Raw genomic sequence first — 22,359 nt, forward strand, 5'->3', positions numbered from 1 at the left:
CACAGTCATACAGACACAGTGATCAATACGTCGCTCATTAGACACAGTGACATACACATTAATCACCACCCCCCCCCCCCCACCTGTCCTTTCACCCCCCCCCCCCCCCTCAGGCAACAAGATTTGACCGCGTCTCCTTTTATCTTTCTCTTAGTCAGTCTCTCTCTATATATATTCAGATACACACACTTGGTGATTGACTGTTGTCAAAACTTGCACAAGAGTGCTCAGAAAAGAATGGGGGTGGGGGGGGGGGAGGGGGGCAGATGTCTTCCCCGATGGGCGGCAGTTGTTGGGGGGCAATTAGCCTGTGACCCTGTCACCATGTTAAATTTTGTGACGCTCCCTTGTTTAGTTCCGACGAAGCGATGTTTCGCGCGAGACTCCAAATGTCAGTCTGTAGTTTATGCACGATATTTGTCACCCCCATTCAGTTCATTTTCGATTGAATGTGATTTTTTCCCCTGAGGATTGTGTGTGTGTGTGTGTGTGTGTGTGTGTGTGTGTGTGTGTGTGTGTGTGTGTGTGTGCGTGCTGAGCGATGCTTACAAAATCACAGCACAGATCTTTATGAAACGTTTTTCTTTGATGACGTTATATTTGACAGACAGACAGACAGACACACAGACACACACAAACTCACATACACACACTCACACAGATGCATATCGAAGTTTAACAAACCAGATTTTTAAAATTCAAACGTAGAATGTATTACTTTTCTCACACAAAGGAAACTGTACACGACAGAAAATGTTGGAAACAGTCAATACATCGCTCAACATCAAATTTACAAAAATTGCAAAGTTATTTACATGTTAGATTATACAAATGATGGTCAGTTAAACAATAGTCGTTTGCACGTTACAGGTGCTCTGTCAGGATATCTATACAATAGTTAGCTGAACGTGATATTCTCAGGTTGAATTTCCTTTGGTATGAGTGGCAGAGTGTTCACACTGTTTGCGATGTGTTATGTGTTCTCATTTCTGTAAAATGTCAACCGACATTTCTCTGTGGCAGACATTGAGAGATGAACACGATTGTCTTCTCTCATCTCTGTCTGTCTTTCTCTCTCGCTTTCTCTCTCTTTGTTTTGTAGAAACAAAAATGATACTTTTTTTTTAAATTGCAAATGATTGTGACATTATGCGTTAATTGTTACAGTTACATCGTTTGTTTTGTTGTTCAAAAAGCAGCAAATGCTTATATCATCAAGCTCTTAAATATTGATTTTATCTTATTTATTCTCTCTCTCTCTTTCTTTTTCTCTCTCTCTCTCTCTCTCTCTCTCTCTCTCTCTCTCTCTCTCTCTCTCTCTCTCTCTCTCTCTCTCTCTCTCTCTCTCTCTCTCTCTTTGGTAAACAGGGTTACGTCCCTTTCCATACACACAGATTCTCCACTCAACAAGGAAATGGTAGGTTTGTGACGTCATTTGTTGATGACCTTGTTTAGATTTGACGTCATCAAACTCTTGACTTTGAAGGAAAACCAATGTTCTAAATGAATTTTCCCTGTGTTTTATAAAGACGAAATTTCACGCAAGGTGTTTTGTCGGTGGTGATGATGACGGTGGTTGATGTCGTGGTGGAGGTGACGATGATGATGTTGTCGTCGTTGTCAGAGAGCGGCAGGTTCCTAGGGCTGTTGCGCTAAGTTCTAGTTGAATAGACTCAATAAAACTTCTCGCTTTTAGTTGTTGTAGTCTTTGTTGTAGTTATTGTTGTTGTTGGAGTCGGTGTGGGCGGTGATGGTGGTGGAGGCGATGAGGATGTTGTCGTCGTTGTCAGAGAGCGGCAGGGGGTGACGGCAGGTACTGTTCTGTCTTAAGTCAAGAAGCAAATAAGTCCATTGCTGTTTTACTTGTTGTCGTAGGTGTTGTGGACGTTGTTGTTGATGTTGTTGTTGTTGTCGTTGTCGTTGTTGTTGTTGCTGTTGGAGGTCGCCGGGAGGTAAAGGAGAGACAGGTGTTGGTGGTGGCGGTGACGAGATGTGGGTGTCACTCAGTGTTGCTGTCTATGCGATAACTTACTTCACCCAGATCACCTGGGCCGTGGACCGCGACATGGATCTCAGGCGGCCGGTAGCGTCACCACTATACACAATAGCATCACGCTCCAGGAAGACGACGACGGGTCTCTCCAAGCCCCACACTGTGTCCTCATTGGCCACCGTCACCGCCTCGTCTCGACCCCTACCTGCCGCTCTCTCTTCACCTGTGGGAGCAGACGTCATTTCCGCCAGTTGTCTAACGGCCGCTGTGTCGTTATGAGCCACCTTACGGGTGGGGACGCCGCGTGACTCAAGGCCCCGGATGAAGGGTGCTGGTGACCAGTAGTCATCATCCGGTCTGTCTGTGTCACAGTTCATGGCACCCAGCACAAAGACGTCATTGAAGGTGAGGCCGCCCTGCCCGTGGGGAGCGTGGTCATGGCAACCTGAAACATCACACACACCGTCAACACCACATCGCCATGGTGTGAAATACATCATCGCCAACTGCAACGACAACAACAACGATGATGAAGACAACGCCATCATCCCCAGCAACAACGACAACGACGACAACACAATCAGCAACTACAGCGACAACGATGACATCTCTGGCAACAACATCAACGACAACTTCACCACCAGCAGCAGCAGCAACAACGACGACGACACCACCAGCAGAAGCAACAACCACAAAACAAACAACAACGACGACCCATGTCTGACTCCCACGCCATCACCGGTGTCAGCGACCCGTGAACAGGGACGACATCTACACCAGCAGCGCGACAACCACCTGCAAATTGTACACACACAAAAAATGTTTTATTCAGTGTCAAACACCTCACTCTGGCAGACTAATGACGTTATTTCTTAATGAGGTCACAGAAATATGACGTAATTATCTTCATTCATTTCGTTCATTGTATCAATAAAATGACGTCATCAAAATGTTGCACAATCACCTGAATCACACTTCTTGTTTTCTGAGAGACAGATACGTAGACAAATATGAAGACAGACAGAGAGACAGACAGAGGAGGCAGACAGACAGACAGACAGACAGACAGACAGACAGGCAGACAGACAGACAGACAAACAGACAGACAGGCAGACAGACAGACAGAGACAGACAGAGAGGCAGACAGACAGACAGACAGACAGACAGACAGACAGGCAGACAGACAGACAGACAGACAGACAGACAGACAGGCAGACAGACAGGCAGACAGACAGACAGACAGACAGACAGACAGACAGACAGACAGACAGGCAGACAGACAGACAGACAGACAGACAGACAGGCAGGCAGACAGACAGACAGACAGGCAGGCAGACAGACAGGCAGACAGACAGACAGACAGACAGACAGACAGACAGAGGTGTACTGACCGACACGCAGCGTGGTGAGTAAGTCGGCCACCAGCTGCCCGCATCTCTCACACTGCCATGGATGGTAACCCTCATGTCCCTGTCTGTCACCCCTGTAGCTGTAGAGATGATCAACTGTCTCCACGGGGGGCCCGTCAGAGGGCGGGGCGACAGGCGGCGCGGTGTATGCCGGGACCTTTCCTCCCTTCATATCACGAGCCTGCTCCACCTCTCTCACCACACTGGGTGGCGACCTCAGGGGCTGCGTCAGGTGGTGCACATAACGCTCCATGTCGGCAGGTAGTTCAAGCAACACGCCGGCCGCCCACAGGCTGACCGTTATGTGCCGTTGTTTCAACGCCTTGTAGATCACTGTGATGACGTCACTGTAACAGAACAGACAGGTGTGTCAGTGTGTATACAATACCCCGTTGTTTTAACGCCCTGTAGATCTCTGTGATGACGTCACTGTAACAGAACAGACAGGTGTGTGTCAGTGTGTATACAATACCCCGTTGTTTCAACGACCTGTAGATCTCTGCCATGACGTCACTGTAACAGAACAGACAGGTGTGTCAGTGTGTTCACCTGTAAATTACGAATACTGATTTGATGAAGTAACCCTGCAGAAGGAAGTCACACGGTAAATCGTGCTGCCTGTATCTCTCCATTCTCTGGCGTGTGTTCTCCATGAAACAAAATAAAACCAAAAGTGCAGAGACACAGATATGAAATGACGTAATAGTGCATAAGACGTAAACGGAGTGACGTAAAAACTCACACGACGTAAACAGAGTAAGGTAAATATGATTTACCTGTCATCAGACTCCAGGCAAAATATATAGCGATCTGTTCAACATGGCAGACAAACAAAGGGTGGCGCCTGATGGGAAAGATTGTTGACATCACTGATCAGTACCCGACACAGTGACAGTCGTTGACTGCACATTCTATATCCAATAAACTGTCGTAACGTATTGATTACACGGGAATAATTAAGAACCATTATTTATGCACAAACTCTATCTAATTTATTGACAGTTAGCATATAAGGAAGGTGAAAAAAACACGTTTTCGGAATGATCAGATTATCTTCTACCGAACACGACCACACCGACCAACGCAAGAGTGACAGGAGGCAGTGTTAGATTCAGTGTACGGCGTCATTCTTACCCGTTGGCCTCATCGGCCAGGATGTGCACGCGCCCCTCAGTCTGTGCGTGTTGACACAGCTCCTCCACCCAGGCCTGCACTTTCTTCTTGCCTCCCTCTGTCCATCGACCCCAGTCCCGTACCCCCGCCATGTTGACGAGCTGCACGCTGCCGGCGCCCTGTCCGACTGTTTTGCTCAACTGATGTCTAACCAGGTAGGCGGCAGCTGTACCATCGTCACTCGTCTGAAGAACAAAGACGGTGCGGCGATACTTCCTCATCCAGTAGGAACCCCTTAGAATTAAAATGATCGATTTCCCTACCCCGGGCGCGCCCCTGAAGACCCTAATGTCGTCGTCGTCGTGGTTTGGCGTGTGCTCCAGGACTTCAAACTGTTCCGGGAAAAGAGCAAGGCAAGACATGGGTCTGCCATGTTCTTCCCCGACAGCCTGAACAAAATGGCCCTGGGTCCACAGCTGTAGTCGCGGCTTGCGACTAAGGTACACCTGTACCGTTGCCAGTGGTACGGCGAACCTGCATTGATAAATATCACACTTTATGTAAGCTTGTGAACACACACACACACACACACACATCCACACACACATACACACACACATGGGTACACACACACACACACACACACACACACACACACACACACACACACACACCACGAAATAGGGAAAGAAAAACACATAAAGAGGCCCCAAAAAAAGACATGCTAGTCACAAAACGTCACATACATAAATATACAACAGAGAGAGAGACAGAGAAACAGAGACAGAGACAGAGAGAGACAGACAGACAGACATACAGACAGACAGGCACAGACAGACAGACAGACAGACTCACTAATAATGTATGCACCTGTGTATTCATGCGTTTGTGTTTCTCTGTGTGTGGTTACTTTACCGATAAAATGACTTTACCTTGCCACAAGCTTTTCATACGCGGAACCTCCCTTCATTGCGGGGTCCCCTGCCTTTTCCCCCTCCCAGCAGGTGTTCCACCAGGCGTCTCGTCTGGTGTCGTCTGTCATATCATCATGACAGAGACACCACTTGTCGACCCTTTGCCCTGCCTTCACGCCCAGACACTGCTCCAACTTCTGCAACTGAGGTCAACACACACGGACTGCAAATAAATGGAGGATATAACAAAGAACGATTTAACACGCGCTGCATACTATGACAGTTAACTATACTTACATACGGAATCATCTGACTTCTGGGCCTAAAAGAAGAGTTTTTTCTGGACAAAAGCGCCACAGTGTTTCTGTATGTAATAGAAAGCTGTCTGCCCGTTTTGAGCGACTCGCTTAAACTCAAATGACGTCGTTTTCAAATGTACCGCAAATTGACGTCAACGAAGCTACCTCAGTGTTCCGAAAGTGTTGTTCTCGTCAGCAAGGTAAACAAAGTGCGCGTGGAAAAGAGAAACTCAGTATCTGTTGATGGGGAAATTGTTATCCCCTCTTTCCCCTCTCTCTCTGTGTTCTTTAAACATTATCCGCACGTTCTCTCTCTCTCTCTCTCTCTCTCTCTCTCTCTCTCTCTCTCTCTCTCTCTCTCTCTCTCTCTCTCTCTCTCTCTCTCTCTCTCTCTCTCTCTCTCTCTCTCTCTTTATGTGTGTGTTTGTGTTTGTGTGTGTGTGTGTGTGTGTGTGTGTGTGTGTAGCTGTGTGTGTGTGGGCGCGTGTGTTTGTGTGTGGCTGTGTAGTTGTGTGTGTGCGTGCTGGCGTGCGTGCGTGTGTGTATGTGTGCGTTTGTAGAGGAGGGGGGGGGGGGGGTAATGCATACTCACATCGTCCATGTTTTGCAGCGCCTCCACTAGACAGCGTCTGGTCGTGTGAGGCAGGAGAATGGCCTGGTGGATTGCAGGCTGGGGTAGGTCCAAGTCACCCAGAACACAACGCTTCACGACATCTCCAGCTTGCTGCAGGTAATCAGCTGCCTTCCGCAATTCTTCTTGAACTGCATGAGGGTCCTCTTCTGTCTGACGTATGATTGCCCCCATCATTACTCCCCGGTTACGATCAATGACCAGCAGATCAACAAAGTCTTCCTCCAGAACTAAGTCTTCTTGCAGAACTAAAGGTTCTGTCTCGTCGCTGTTCATGCTCCTGGCGGCTGCCCCAGTGTAGAGGCTTCGGGAACCAGCGCCACATTTGCCTTGAGTCATTATTATTAAAACTTCTTTCTGACTCTCTGCTTTGTCCTTGATCTTATTCATGCAGCAGTGGACTTTCTTCAGCGCTCTGTCTATGTGTACGACGTCACTGACCTCTGTACGCTTAGTGCTATCACTGTCGATTTGTTGTTGAGTTTTCAGCACGTCGATCAAGTCACCTCCCTGGGTGTGTTGTTTTGTGACGTGCACCGTGTCTACATGGTGCGGGGGGATCATATAGACGTCCCTGTGCAGGTTAGGGAACCAGGCGTTCAGAAACTCCCTCTGGAATCAAAGACCTGACGATGTACTGTCTCCTCAAAATAATGTTTGAACCTGTTCAAGGTCTTTTGAATAACAAAACTGTATCGAGAGCAACACACGTGTTCGCTAGCAGTGTTGATAATACTAAGGACTCTCTGGGGAACGCTATTCCTACAGCTGTGTGTTATTTCACCCCCGCCCTCACCCCTCCCTCTCACCATCACAGCTGTTTCCTCCTCCCTACCCAACTCACACCCCTACCCCCTCCCTCTCACCATCACAGCTGTGTATTACTCCTTCGTCTCACACCCCTACCCCCATCCCTCTAACCATCACAGCTGTGTTTAATTCTTCCATCTCACACCCCTACCCCCATACCTCTCATCATCACAGCTGTGTTTTTCTTCTCATTCTCACACCCCTACCCCCATCCCTCTCATCATCACAGCTGTGTTTTTCTCCTCCGTCACACACCACTACCCCATCCCTCTCATCATCACAGCTGTATTGTACTCCTTCGTCTCACACCCCTACCCCCATCCCTCTCATCATCACAGCTGTGTTTTAGTCCTCCGTCTCACACTCCTACCCCCATCCCTCTCATCATTACAGCTGTATTGTACTCCTCCGTCTCACACCCCTACCCCCATCCCTCTCATCATCACAGCTGTATTGTACTCCTCCCTCTCACACCCCTACCCCCATCCCTCTCATCATCACAGCTGTGTTATATTCTTCCATATCACACCCCTACCGTTTTGCCTATCACCATACCCCTACCCCTATCCCTCTCATCATCACAGCTGTGTTTTACTCCTCCGTCTGACACCACTACCCCATCCCTCTCATCATCAAAGCTGTGTTTTACTTCTCCGATTAACACCTCTACCCCCATCCCTCTCATCATCACAGCTGTGTTTTTCTTCTCGGTCTTACACGACTACCCCATTCATCTCATCATCAAAGCTGTGTTTTACTTCTGCGTCTCACACCACTACCCCCATCCTTCTCATCATCACAGCTGTGTTTTAGTCCTCCGTCTCACACCCCTACCCCCATCCCTCTCATCATCACAGCTGTGTTTTCATCCTCCGTCTCACACCCCTACCCCCATCCCTCTCATCATCACAGCTGTGTTTTACTCCTCCGTCTCACACCACTACCCCCATCCCTCTCATCATCACAGCTGTGTTTTACTCCTCCGTCTCACACCCCTACCCCCATCCCTCTCATCATCACAGCTGTGTTTTACTCCTCCGTCTCACACCACTACCCCCGTCCCTCTCATCATCACAGCTGTATTTTTACTCCTCCGTCTCACACCCCTACCCCCATCCCTCTCATCATCACAGCTGTATTTTACCCCTCCGTCTCACAGCCCTACCCCCATCCCTCTCATCATCACAGCTGTGTTTTACTCCTCCGTCTCACACCACTACCACCATCCCTCTCATCATCACAGCTGTGTTTTACTCCTCCGTCTCACACCACTACCCCCATCCCTCTCATCACTACAGCTGTGTTTTACTCCTCCGTCTCACACCACTACCACCATCCCTCTCATCATCACAGCTGTGTTTTACTCCTTCGTCTCATACCACTACCCCCATCCCTCTCATCATCACAGCTGTGTTTTTCTCCTCTGTCTCACACCCCTACCCCCATCCCTCTCATCATCAAAGCTGTGTTTTACTTCTGCGTCTCACACCACTACCCCCATCCCTCTCATCATCACAGCTGCGTTTTACTCCTCCGTCTCCCACACCTACCCCCATCCCTCACATCACCACAGCTGTGTTTTTCGTCTCCGTTTTACACCCCTACCCCCATCCCTCTCATCATCACAGCTGTGATTTACTCCTCCGTCTCATTCCACGACCCCCATCCCTCTGATCATCACAGCTGTGTTTTACTCCTCCGTCTCACACTCCTACCCCATTCCTCTCATCATAACAGATGTCTTTTACCCCTCCGTCTCACACCACTACCCCCATCCCTCTCATCATGACAGCTGTGTTTTCCTCCTCCGTCTCACACCCCTACCCCATCCCTCTCCATTCCGATAAACATCCGTCCCAAGGATATTGCCAGTTTCTCTCTGACAGCTTGCTGAATTATTGCGCAAATCTATCAAAACAAGAATACAGAGTTATATCTCCCATATGTTTTTCGCGAGCACTGATCTAAATTTGAGATCAGTGTTCGCGAGACGAATATGATTGCAGATTGGCCGACTTTGACAGTGATCTCTGTTCTGTTCTTCACAGTTATGATAAAGACATCGTTCTAAGGTCAAAACAAGTCAAAATTTTGAGAATGCTGTGGGAAGGAGACCGTAATATATATGGTTGCATCACTCTCAACTGGTTACGGAAAAAATCGTCTGCTCCGGCGCGCGACGAAGCCAAAGTTGATTATCACGTGACACTTTGGAGTTGTTTGCACAGTAAATACATCCGCGAAAGATAGCTCGCTTGAAACTGTCTTACATATCAATTCCGTTGTAATTTAACATTTACACAACACCATGAAAAATCATTATCGACGATCGCAAATCTGCTTATATCCATAACACATTACGAAAAGATCTAAATATGTAACAAAATTTTTATTTCTTACCCACATAAAGAAATCCAAGGCATCCTATCAGGGATAGAATGAGACCCGAAGGGAAATAACTCATTTTTGACCTGAGTTCAGGATGCATCCCTCTCATCATCACAGCTGTAATTTCCTCCTCCGTCTTACACCCGTACCCCATCCCTCTCATCATCACAGCTGTGTTTTACTCCTCCGTCTGACACCACTACCCCCATCCCTCTCATCATCAGAGCTGTGTTTACCTTCTCCGTCTTACACCACTACCTCATTCAACTTATTATCAAAGCTGTGACTTACTCCTCCGTCTCTAACCACTATCTCCATCCCTCTTATTATCACAGCTGTGTTTTCCTCTTCTGTCTCACACCACTATCTCCATCCCTCTCATCATCACAGCTGTGTTTTACTCCTCCGTCTGACACCACTACCCACATCCCTCCCATCACCACAGCTGTGTTTTCCTCCTCCGTCTAACACCACTACCCTCATCCCTCTCATCATCACAGCTGTGTTTTACTCCTCCGTCTCTAACCACTATCTCCATCCCTCTTATCATCACAGCTGTGTTTTCCTCCTCCGTCTCTAACCACTATCTCCATCCCTCTTATCATCACAGCTGTGTTTTCCTCCTCCGTCTCACACCACTATCTCCACCCCTCTCATCATCACAGCTGTGTTTTACTTCTCCGTCTCACACAACTACCCCCACCCCTCTCATCATCACAGTTATGTTTTTCTCCTACGTCACACACCCCTACCCCCATCCCTCTCATCATCACAGCTGTGTTGTATTCCTCCGTCTCTCACGACTACCCCCATCCCTCTCATATTGACAGCTGTGTTTTCCTCCTCCGTCTTATACACCTACCCCAATCCCTCTAATAATCTCAGCTGTGTTTTACTTTTCCGTCTCACACCACTACCCCCATTCCTCTCATCATCACAGCTGTGTTTTCCTCCTCCGTCTCACACCACTACCCCCATCCCTCTCAAAATCACAGCTATGTTTTACTTCTCCTTCTCTAACCCCAACCCCCATCCCTCTCGATATCACAGCTGTGTTTTACTTCTCCGTCTCACACCACTACCCCCATCCCTCTCATCACCACAGCTGTGTTTACCTCCTCCGTCTCACACCACTACCCCCATCCCTCTCATCATCACAGCTATGTTTTCCTCCCACATCTCACACCCCTACCCCCATCCCTCTCATCGTCACAGCTGTGTTTCATTCTTCCAGCTCACACCACTACCCCCATCCCCCTTATCATCACAGCTGTGTTTTTATCCTTCGTCTCACACCCCTACACTATCCCTCTCATCATGACAGCTGTGTTGTATTCCTCCGTCTCACACCACAACCCCCATCCCTCTCATATTGACAGCTGTGTTATATTCCTCCGTCTAACACACCTACCCATATTCCTCTCATCATCACAGCTGTTTTACTCCTCCGTCTTACACCACTACCCCCATCCCTCTCATCATCACAGCTGTGTTTTAGTCCTCCTTCTCACACCACTACCCCCATCCCTCCCTTAATCACTGCTATGTTTTACTTCTCCAACTCTAACCCCTACCCCCATCCATCTTGATATCACAGCTGTGTTTTACTTTTCCGTCCAACACCACTACCCCCATCCCTCTCATCATCACAGCTATGTTTTTCTCCTCCGTCTCACACCCTTACCCCATCTCTCTCATCATCACAGCTGTGTTTTTCTCCTCCGTCTTACACCCCTACCCCCATCCCTCTCATCATCACAGCTTTGTTTTACCCCTCCGTCTTCCACCCCTACCCCATCCCTCTCATCATCACAGCTGTGTTTCCCTACGTCGTCTGACACCACTACCCCCATCCCTCTCATCATCAAAGCTGTGTTTTACTCCTCCGTCTGACACCCCTACCCCATCTCTCTCGTTATCACAGCTGTGTTTTCCTCCTTCGTCTAACACCACTACCCCCATCCCTCTCATCATCACAGCTGTATTTTACTCCTCCGTCTCACACCACTACCACATCCCTCTCATCATCACAGCTGTGTTTCCCTCCTTCGTCTTACACCCGTACCCCCATCCCTCTCATCATCACAGCTGTGTTTTATTTTTCCGTCTAACACCATTACCCGATGCCTCTTATCATCACAGCTGTGTTTTACTCCTCCGTCTGACATCACTACCCCTGTCTCTTACATCATAACAGCCGCTTCCCTCCTCCGTCTCACACCACTACCCCCTTCCCTCTCATCATCAGAGTTGTGTTTACCTTCTCCGTCTTACACCACTACCTCATTCAACTTATTATCAAAGCTGTATTTTACTCCTCCGTCTCTAACCACTATCTCCACCCCTCTTATCATCACAGCTGTGTTTTTATCCTCCGTCTCACACCACTATCTCCACCCCTCTTATTATCACAGCTGTGTTTTCCTCTTCTGTCTCACACCACTATCTCCATCCCTCTCATCATCACAGCTGTGTTTTGCTCCTCCGTCTCTAACCACTATCTTCACCCCTCTTATCATCACAGCTGTGTTTTCCTCCTCCGTCTCACACCACTATCTTCACCCCTCTTATCATCACAGCTGTGTTTTACTCCTCCGTCTCACACCACTATCTCCACCCCTCTTATCATCACAGCTGTGTTTTCCTCCTCCGTCTCACACCACTATCTTCACCCCTCTTATCATCACAGCTGTGTTTTCCTCCTCCGTCTCACACCACTATCTCCACCCCTCTTATTATCACAGCTGTGTTTTCCTCCTCCGTCTCACACCACTATCTTCACCCCTCTTATTATCACAGCTGTGTTTTACTCCTCCGTCTCACACCACTACCCCCATCCCTCTCAAAATCACAGCTATGTTTTACTTCTCCGACTAACACCACTACCCCCATCCCTCTCATCATCACAGTTATGTTTTTCTCCTACGTCACACACCCCTATCCCCATCCCTCTCATCATCACAGCTGTGTTGTATTCCTCCGTCTCTCACCACTACCCCCATCCCTCTCATATTGACAGCTGTGTTTTCCTCCTCCGTCTTACACCCCCACCCCAATCCCTCTAATCATCTCAGCTGTGTTTTACTCCTCCGTCTCACACCCCTACCGCCATCCCTCTCATCATCACAGCTGTGTTGTATTCCTCCGTCACACACCCCTACCCCCATCACTCTCATCATCACAGCTGTGTTGTATTTCTCCGTCTCTCACCACTACCCCCATCCCTCTCAAAATCACAGCTATGTTTTACTTCTCCTTCTCTAACCCCAACCCCCATCCCTCTCGATATCACAGCTGTGTTTTACTTCTCCGTCTCACACCACTACCCCCATCACTCTCATCATCACAGCTGTGTTTACCTCCTCCGTCTCACACCACTACCCCCATCCCTCTCATCATCACAGCTATGTTTTCCTCCCACATCTCACACCCGTACCCCCATCCCTCTCATCGTCACAGCTGTGTTTCATTCTTCCAGCTCACACAACTACCCCCATCCCCCTTATCATCACAGCTATGTTTTTATCCTTCGTCTCACACCCCTAACACTATCCCTCTCATCATGACAGCTGTGTTGTATTCCTCCGTCTCACACCACAACCCCCATCCCTCTCATATTGACAGCTGTGTTATATTCCTCCGTCTAACACACCTACCCATATTCCTCTCATCATCACAGCTGTTTTACTCCTCCGTTTCACACCCCTACCCCCATCCATCTCATCATCTCAGCTGTGTTTTACTCCGCTGTCTCACACCACTACCCCCATCCCTTCCTTAATCACTGCTATGTTTTACTTCTCCGTCTCTAACCCCTACCCCCATCCATCTTGATATCACAGCTGTGTTTTACTTTTCCGTCCAACACCACTACCCCCATCCCTCTCATCATCACAGCTATGTTTTTCTCCTCCGTCTCACACCCTTACCCCATCTCTCTCATCATCACAGCTGTATTTTCCTCCTCCGTCTTACACCACTACCCCAATCCCTCTCATCATCACAGGTATGTTTTTCTCCTCCGTTTCACACCCCTACCCCATTACTCTCATCATCACAGCTGTGTTTTACTTATACGTCTTTAACCATGACCCCATCCCTCTCATCATCACAGCTTTGTTTTACCCCTCCGTCTTACACCCCTACCCCATCTCTCTCATCATCACAGCGGTGTTTTACCCCTCCGTCTTACACCCCCACCCCATCTCTCTCATCATCACAGCTGTGTTTTACCCCTCCGTCTTACACCCCCTACCCCATCTCTCTCATCATCACAGCTTTGTTTTACCCCTCCGTCTTACACCCCCACCCCATCTCTCTCATCATCACAGCTTTGTTTTACCCCTCCGTCTTCCACCCCTACCCCATCCCTCTCATCATCACAGCCGTGTTTCCCTACGTCGTCTGACACCACTACCCCCATCCCTCTCATCATCAAAGCTGTGTTTTACTCCTCCGTCTGACACCCCTACCCCATCTCTCTCGTTATCACAGCTGTGTTTTACTTTTCCGTCCAACACCACTACCCCTATCCCTCTCATCATCACAGCTATGTTTTTCTCCTCCGTCTCACACCACTACCACATCCCTCTCATCATCACAGCTGTGTTTCCCTCCTTCGTCTTACACCCGTACCCCCATCCCTCTCATCATCACAGCTGTGTTTTATTTTTCCGTCTAACACCATTACCCGATGCCTCTTATCATCACAGCTGTGTTTTACTCCTCCGTCTGACATCACTACCCCTGTCCCTTACATCATAACAGCCGCTTCCCTCCTCCGTCTCACACCACTACCCCCTTCCCTCTCATCATCAGAGCTGTGTTTACCTTCTCCGTCTTACACCACTACCTCATTCAACTTATTATCAAAGCTGTGATTTACTCCTCCGTCTCTAACCACTATCTCCATCCCTCTTATTATCACAGCTGTGTTTTCCTCTTCTGTCTCACACCACTATCTCCACCCCTCTTATTATCACAGCTGTGTTTTCCTCCTCCGTCTCGCACCACTATCTTCACCCCTCTTATCATCACAGCTGTGTTTTACTCCTCCGTCTCACACCACTATCTTCACCCCTCTTATCATCACAGCTGTGTTTTACTCCTCCGTCTCACACCACTACCTTAACCCCTCTTATCATCACAGCTGTATTTTACTCCTCCGTCTCACACCACTACCCCCTTCCCTCTCAAAATCACAGCTATGTTTTACTTCTCCGTCTCACACCACCATCTTCACCCCTCTTATCATCACAGCTGTGTTTTACTCCTCCGTCTCACACCACTACACCCATCCCTCTCAAAATCACAGCTATGTTTTACTTCTCCGTCTAACACCACTACCCTAATCCCTCTCATCATCACAGTTATGTTTTTCTCCTCCATCTCACACCCCTACCCCCATCCCTCTCATCATCACAGCTGTGTTGCATTCCTCCGTCTCACACCACTAACCCCATCCCTCTCATATTGACAGCTGTGTTTTCCTCTTCCGTCTTACACCCCCACCCGCTCCCTCTAATCATCTCAGCTGTATTTTACTCCTCCGTCTCACACCACTACCACATCCCTCTCATCATCACAGCTGTGTTTCCCTCCTTCGACTTACACCCGTACCCCCATCCATATCATCATCACAGCTGTGTTTTACTCCTCCGTCTGACACCACTACCCCCATCCCTCTCATCATCACAGCTGTGTTTTACTCCTCCGTCTGACACCACTACCCACATCCCTCCCATCACCACAGCTGTGTTTTCCTCCTCTGTCTCACACCACTATCTCCACCCCTCTTATCATCACAGCTGTGTTTTACTCCTCCGCCTCACACCACTACCCCCATCCATCTCAAAATCACAGCTGTTTTGTATTCCTCCGTCTCACACCACTACCCCCATCCCTCTCATATTGACAGCTGTGTTTTCCTCCTCCGTCTTACACCCCCACCCCATTCCTCTATAGATCTCAGCTGTGCTTTACTCCTCTGTCTAACACCCCTATCACCATCCCTCTCAACATCACAGCTGTGTTGTATTCCTCCGTCTCACACCACTACCCCCATCCCTCTCATATTGACAGCTGTGTTTTCCTCCTCCGTCTTACACCCCCACCCCCATCCCTCAAATGATCTCAGCTGTGTTTTACTCCTCCGTCTCACACTACTACCCCCTTCCCTCTCAAAATCACAGCTATGTTTTACTTCTCCGTCTCTAACCCCTACCCCCATCCCTCTCGATATCACAGCTGTGTTTTACTTTTTCGTCTAACACCACTACCCTCATCCCTCTCATCATCACGGTTATGTTTTACCCCTCCGTCTCACATCCGTACCCCCATCCCTCTCATCACCACAGCTGTGTTTAACTCCTCCTTCTCACACCCCTACCCCATTCATCTCATCATCACAGCTGTGTTTTACCCCTCCGTCTAACACCACTACCCCCATCTCTCTCATCGTCACAGCTGTGTTTCATTCTTCCAGCTCACACCACTACCCCCATCCTCCTTATCACAGCTGTGTTTTTATCCTTCGTCTCACACCCCTACTCTATTCCTCTCATCGTCACAGCTGTGTTGTATTCCTCCGTCTCACACCACAACCCCCATCTCTCTCATATTGACAGCTGTGTTCTATTCCTCTGTCTAATTAACCTACCCATATTCCTCTCATCATCACAGCTGTTTTACTCCTCCGTCTCACACCCCTACCCCCATCCTTCTCATCATCTCAGCTGTGTTTTACTCCGCCGTCTCACACTACTACCCCCATCCCTCAAATCATCTCAGCTGTGTTTTACTCCTCCTTCTCACACCACTACCCCCATCCCTTCCATAATCACAGCTATGTTTTACTTCTCCGTCTCTAACCCCTACCCCCATCCCTCTCATCATCACAGCTATGTTTTACTTCTCCGTCTCTAACCCATACCCCCATCCATCTTGATATCACAGCTGTGTTTTACTTTTCCATCCAACACCACTACCCCCATCTCTCTCATCATCACAGCTATGTTTTTCTCCATTACCCCCATCACGCTGATCATTACAGCTGTGTTTTACTCTTCCGTCTAACACCACCTCCCCCATCCCTTTCATCATCACAGCTGTGTTTTTCTCCTCCGTCTCACACCCCTACCCAATCACTCTCATCATCACAGCTTTGTTTTACCCCTCCGTCTTACACCCCCACCCCATCTCTCTCATCATCACAGCTTTGTTTTACCCCTCCCTCTTGCACCCCTACCCCATCACTCTCATCATCACAGCTGTGTTTTAGCCCTCCGTCTTACACCCCTACCCCATCCCTCTCATCATCACAGCTGTGTTTCCCCAAGTCGTCTGACACCACTGCCCCTATCCCTCTCATCATCAAAGCTGTTTTTTTTACTCCTCCGTCTGACACCCCTACCCCATCTCTCTCATCATCACAGCTGTGTTTTCCTCATTCGTCTGACACCGCTACCCCTATCCCTCTCATCATCACAGCTGTGTGTTACCCCTCCGTCTCACACCACTACTCCATCCCTCTCTTCATCACAGCTGTGTTTTACCCCTCCGTCTCACACCACTACTGTATCCCTCTCATCATCACAGCTGTGTTTTACTCCTCCGTCTCACACCACTACCCCATCCCTCTCATCATCACAGCTGTGTGTTCCCCCTCCGTCTCACACCACTACCCCATCCCTCTCAATAGCTGTGTTTTACCCCTCCGTCTCACACCACTACTGTATCCCTCTCATCATCACAGCTGTGTTTTACTCCTCTGTCTCACACCACTACTGTATTTCTCTCATCATCACAGCTGTGTTTTACTCCTCCGTCTCACATCACTACCCCCTCCCTCTCATCATCACAGCTGTGTTTTACTCCTCCATCTCATACCACTACCCCCATCCCTCTGATTATCACAGCTGTGTTTTACTCCCCCGTCTCTCACCCCTACCCCATCCCTCTCATCATCACAGCTGTGTTTTACTCCTCTGTCTCACACCACTACCCCATCCCTCTCATCATTACAGCTGTGTTTTACTCCTCCGTCTCACACCACTACCCCACCCCTCTCATCATCACAGCTGTGTTTTACGCCTCCGTTTGACACCACTACCCCTATCCCTCTCATCATCACAGCTGTGTTTTACTCCTCCGTCTCACACCACTACCCCATCCCTCTCATCATCACAGCTGTGTTTTACTCCTCCGTCTCACACCACTACCCTATCCCCCTCATCAACACAGCTGTGTTTTACTCCTCCGTCTCACACCACTACCCCCATCCCTCTCATCATCACAGCTGTGTGTTTCTTCTTCCACCCCCACCTGATCCCTCACCTTCTCAACTGAAGGGTTGGTTGGTTGGATCAAACTTGTTTGTCGTGAAACAGACAAGCGCATGAGACATTACGATGTTTATACTATCTGGCTTGAAGGTTTTCATTGTCTTTGCATTATGGACGACACCTTAGTGCAGAGCACGGTGATTGAGCGAAGAGAACTCCACTGACCAAAGCTGTCACCTACCTCTGCGTCACTCAGACCGGACTGTTGGCACGTGCTGGGGTCAGTCCTGTCCTCTGCCTGGTGTTTCGCTCCCCCGGTCATTCCTGCCACGTGATATTTGAACACACACACACACACACACACACACACACACACACACACACACAGACACACACACATACACAAACAATTAAACAGACACACACACAGACACACACACACACAAACACACACCAACACACACCAACACACAAACACACACATACACACACACACACACACACACACACACACACACACACACACACACACACAGACTCATGATCAAAGCAAGACAATCCAAACAATACATGTGAAGTAAATTTAGACTAGGGGTGCACCCCACTGTAGTGAGACAAACACAACACGTGGTCGACCAGTTAAAACCAACAATCGCAGCGAATAACTGACACTGATAGCCGACAACGTGTTTTGCCTGTGTCACGATTTAGTGACATGGTTCGAGAAAGAGTCACTTTTTCGGGTGCCTTTGTCAAATTGCGACAGAAAGCGCCTGTTTTCTGTCAACGGTTGTGGGTTTTGCTAACCCTGCATTGCCGAGCACGGGAATTTCGTTGATTCAGTGGTTCCGCGTGCGTGATTCTGCTTGCGAGGCAGAATTGTCGATAACTGAACTGGGGTAGTGACAAGGTGAGTCACGTGATTATTGTCAAGGTTGTCTGCTGAGACATGTTAACTGGACACTCGAAAACTCAGCGCTGGGGAGAACGGTCGGTGTCTTATATTTCCTGCTAGTTTGATGGATTTCATCGCTTTGAGTTCTGCATTGATATTCAACGCGCCGCTCTGCATATGTACAGGAGGGCTTCAGGAAACTACAGTTTGAGACCACTTTCTCTCCGTTCACATGCGGTCTGACGTCGACGGGTCGTCAAATTCTCTGCGCCGTGCGGGAAAGAAATTTCACCGCATAAAGTATTCGGCGAGAGGGTGAATGGGGTATCGCTGTTGACGAACAGAGGCCATTCAAAGGAGGAAGCGGTTTTTGCTTCCATGAGAGTGCTACATTCATAGGCTTTTGAGGTAATAAATCATGATTTAACGCTGTTGACGAGTCTGTGTTTGTGGAATAAAATACTCTTTGTTGTTCTTTCCAGGTTAGCGCATAATTTGCTCTTTGTGACGCTAAAATAATAATCTGTATATGGTTTTTGCAGATATGGAGAGAAGGAAGGAAATGGCTGATTTGTTGTTGTAAAAGTTCGTTTGTGCAGGCCCACGTGCTCGATGAGATATGTAAATATGACATGTTTAAAGGTGGAGGTTGAGGGGTAGCGTGGCATGTTTAGTGCACCGATGCTTTTTGTTGCAGCCTTTCTACCTATTACTGTCTGCTGCGTTTTTCTACGCTACGTGACTGCCGACTACGGGTCATCGCTGTATGCTGTAACCGGGTCATCGCTGTATGCTGTAACCGGGTCATCGCGGTATGCTGTAACCGGGATCATCTGATGTAACCAGCTAACCGGTTAACCAGCGACTGGGTGAGGCGCCCGATGTCTCCACTGTTCCCTGCTTCGTCGTCACACCAACCAGCACTTCTTTTGACGGAGCAGTTGTGGAGACTATGAACTAACATACGGGCCGTCCACTCAGTGGCGAAACAAAGCTAAGTGCACCATGTCTTTGCACCCTGTTTACCACCGTTGTCATCTTTTATGTTCATGATTATATTCGAGTGGTGACAACGTGGGGTGTGTGACACCTGCATAAATTGGCACTTTTAAGCAGATCAGTAAATTTTCCTAGCTATACACGGGATCTGCGTGTTACTATAATTTTCTATATTCTAACTGGCATTTTGTCAGTGACCACTGTTTTTACGTTTTGAACGTAAAAAGAACATATTTTGAGTGAAGTCTCGAGGGAGGTGGCGAGTTATTACATAAACAGGCGTCTGAAACTTATACTTTTGTTGTTTCTATTTAATTGTATGACTGCGAGAGTGGATCGTGGTGTGGTTAGTTAGTTAGAAGTAACTAACCGTTTCATAATCAACAGGGAAGTAAATTTCGCTTGAGGTCATGGGAGGTTGAGAAATACACGTGCTCAGCGATCTCTGCAGGCCATCACCAGTGAATCGTGGCCCCGATGTGCGGGATTTCGAAAGAGGTAGGCATCATATCGAGCGGACACTGCATAATGTACACATCCTAATTATTCAGTTATTCGCTGCGACTGCTGGGTTTAACTTGTTTTTGTTTGGCTCACTGTGACCGGACATCACCTGACGTCACCACAGCGGGGCGCAACTCTTCCACAACGCTAGGACATCTTATTTATCACAGAGTTCTTTCCGACATCACCACAACGTGTGGACATCTTATTTATCACAGAGTTCTTTCCGACATCACCACAACGCTTGGGCATCTTATATATCACAGAGTTCTTTCCGACATCACCACAACGCTTGGACATCGTATTTATCACAGAGTTCTTTCCGACATCACCACAACGCTTGGACATCCTATTTATCACAGAGTTATTTCCGACATCACCACAACGCGTGGACATCTTATTTATCACAGAGTTCTTTCCGACATCACCACAACGCGTGGACATCTTATTTATCACAGAGTTATTTCCGACATCACCACAACGCTAGGACATCTTATTTATCACAGAGTTCTTTGCGACATCACCACAACGCTTGGACATCTTATTTATCACAGAGTTCTTTCCGACATCACCAGAATAAATTTAGCAGCCAAGGGGTCACTTAGTACATGTATGGAAGATAGGTTCCAAGTTTAAGTAATAATGTAGATAAGAATTAAAGCCAACAAGGCAAAAGTGTGTTGATGATCAGGAGTTATGAAGAACGTTATGACAGATTCGGTTTAATAAGAGATAGACTTGCACCCGAAGGTCACGAAATGCAGAATAGTAAATCAAACGAATAACCAATCAAACGGAAGAATAAGACAAGTCGCGTAAGGCGAAAATACAATATTTAGTCAAGTAGCTGTCGAACTCAGAGAATGAAACTGAACGCAACGCAACGCAGCAAGACCGTATACTCGTAGCATCGTCACTCCACCGCCCGTGGCAAAGGCAGTGTCCGTGGAATTGACAAGAAGAGCGGGGTATTCGTTGCGCTGAGAAGAATAGCACGCTTTTCTGTACCTCTCTTCGTTTTAACTTTCTGAGCGTGTTTTTAATCCAAACATATCATATCTATATATTTTTGGAATCAGGAACCGACAAGGAATAAGATGAAAGTGTTTTTAAATTGATTTCGAAAAAAAAAATTTGATAATAATTTTTATATATTTAATTTTCAGAGCTTGTTTTTAATCCGAATATAACATATTTATATGTTTTTGGAATCAGCAAATGATGGAAAATAAGATAAACGTAAATTTTGATCGTTTTATACATTTTTATTTTTTTTTACAATTTTCAGATTTTTAATGACCAAAGTCATTAATTAATTTTTAAGCCACCAAGCTGAAATGCAATACCGAAGTCCGGGCTTTGTCGAAGATTACTTGACCAAAATTTCAACCAATTTGGTTGAAAAATGAGGGCGTGACAGTGCCGCCTCAACTTTCACGAAAAGCCGGATATGACGTCATCAAAGACATTTATCAAAAAAATGAAAAAAACGTTCGGGGATTTCATACCCAGGAACTCTCATGTCAAATTTCATAAAGATCGGTCCAGTAGTTTAGTCTGAATCGCTCTACACACACACACACACAGACAGACAGACACACGCACATACACCACGACCCTCGTTTCGATTCCCCCTCGATGTTAAAATATTTAGTCAAAACTTGACTAAATATAAAAAGACAGAAACGGATATATAGGATTACAAATTAAATATTCGCTCTCTCAGCTCTCAGCTCTCGGCCCTGACCACTGAATAAGAAGACATCCGTCTGGTACACGGTCAACGAATAGTGAAGGCATGACGACTTTAACTCTAATAGGATAGGGAAATAGGATGTATATTTTGTAATATGCAGTGATCATTCTTAAAGTAAATTCTTAAATTGTTAAAAAATTTTTTTTAAAAATAAAAAAAACGCTTGGACATCTTATTTATCACAGAGTTCTTTGCGACATCACCACAACGCTTGGACATCTTATTTATCACAGAGTTCTTTGCGACATCACCACAACGCTTGGACATCTTATTCATCACAGAGTTCTTTGCGACATCACCACAACGCTTGGACATCTTATTTATCACAGAGTTCTTTGCGACATCACCACAACGCTTGGACATCCT

At 47.5% G+C, this 22,359-nt stretch overlaps 1 protein-coding gene across 2 annotated transcripts in view; it reads right to left on the reverse strand.

Annotated features, from left to right (window-relative positions):
* Positions 1 to 1,102: 1,102 nt before the first annotated feature.
* The window catches only part of LOC138959826 (uncharacterized), a 30,038-nt gene continuing 8,781 nt past the window's right edge, over positions 1,103 to 22,359 (reverse strand). For both annotated transcript variants that reach the window (XM_070331459.1, XM_070331460.1), the window contains 6 exons: positions 18,081 to 18,163; positions 6,321 to 6,971; positions 5,448 to 5,632; positions 4,537 to 5,049; positions 3,385 to 3,749; positions 1,103 to 2,438 (listed from right to left, as the gene is read on the reverse strand). In XM_070331459.1, the coding sequence (XP_070187560.1) occupies positions 2,029 to 2,438; positions 3,385 to 3,749; positions 4,537 to 5,049; positions 5,448 to 5,632; positions 6,321 to 6,971; positions 18,081 to 18,163 (2,207 nt within the window). In that variant the 3' untranslated portion in view covers positions 1,103 to 2,028. The remainder of the gene's footprint in view (positions 2,439 to 3,384; positions 3,750 to 4,536; positions 5,050 to 5,447; positions 5,633 to 6,320; positions 6,972 to 18,080; positions 18,164 to 22,359) is intronic.

Source organism: Littorina saxatilis, linkage group LG2 (assembly GCF_037325665.1).
Source record: "Littorina saxatilis isolate snail1 linkage group LG2, US_GU_Lsax_2.0, whole genome shotgun sequence".
Classification (NCBI taxonomy): domain Eukaryota; kingdom Metazoa; phylum Mollusca; class Gastropoda; order Littorinimorpha; family Littorinidae; genus Littorina; species Littorina saxatilis.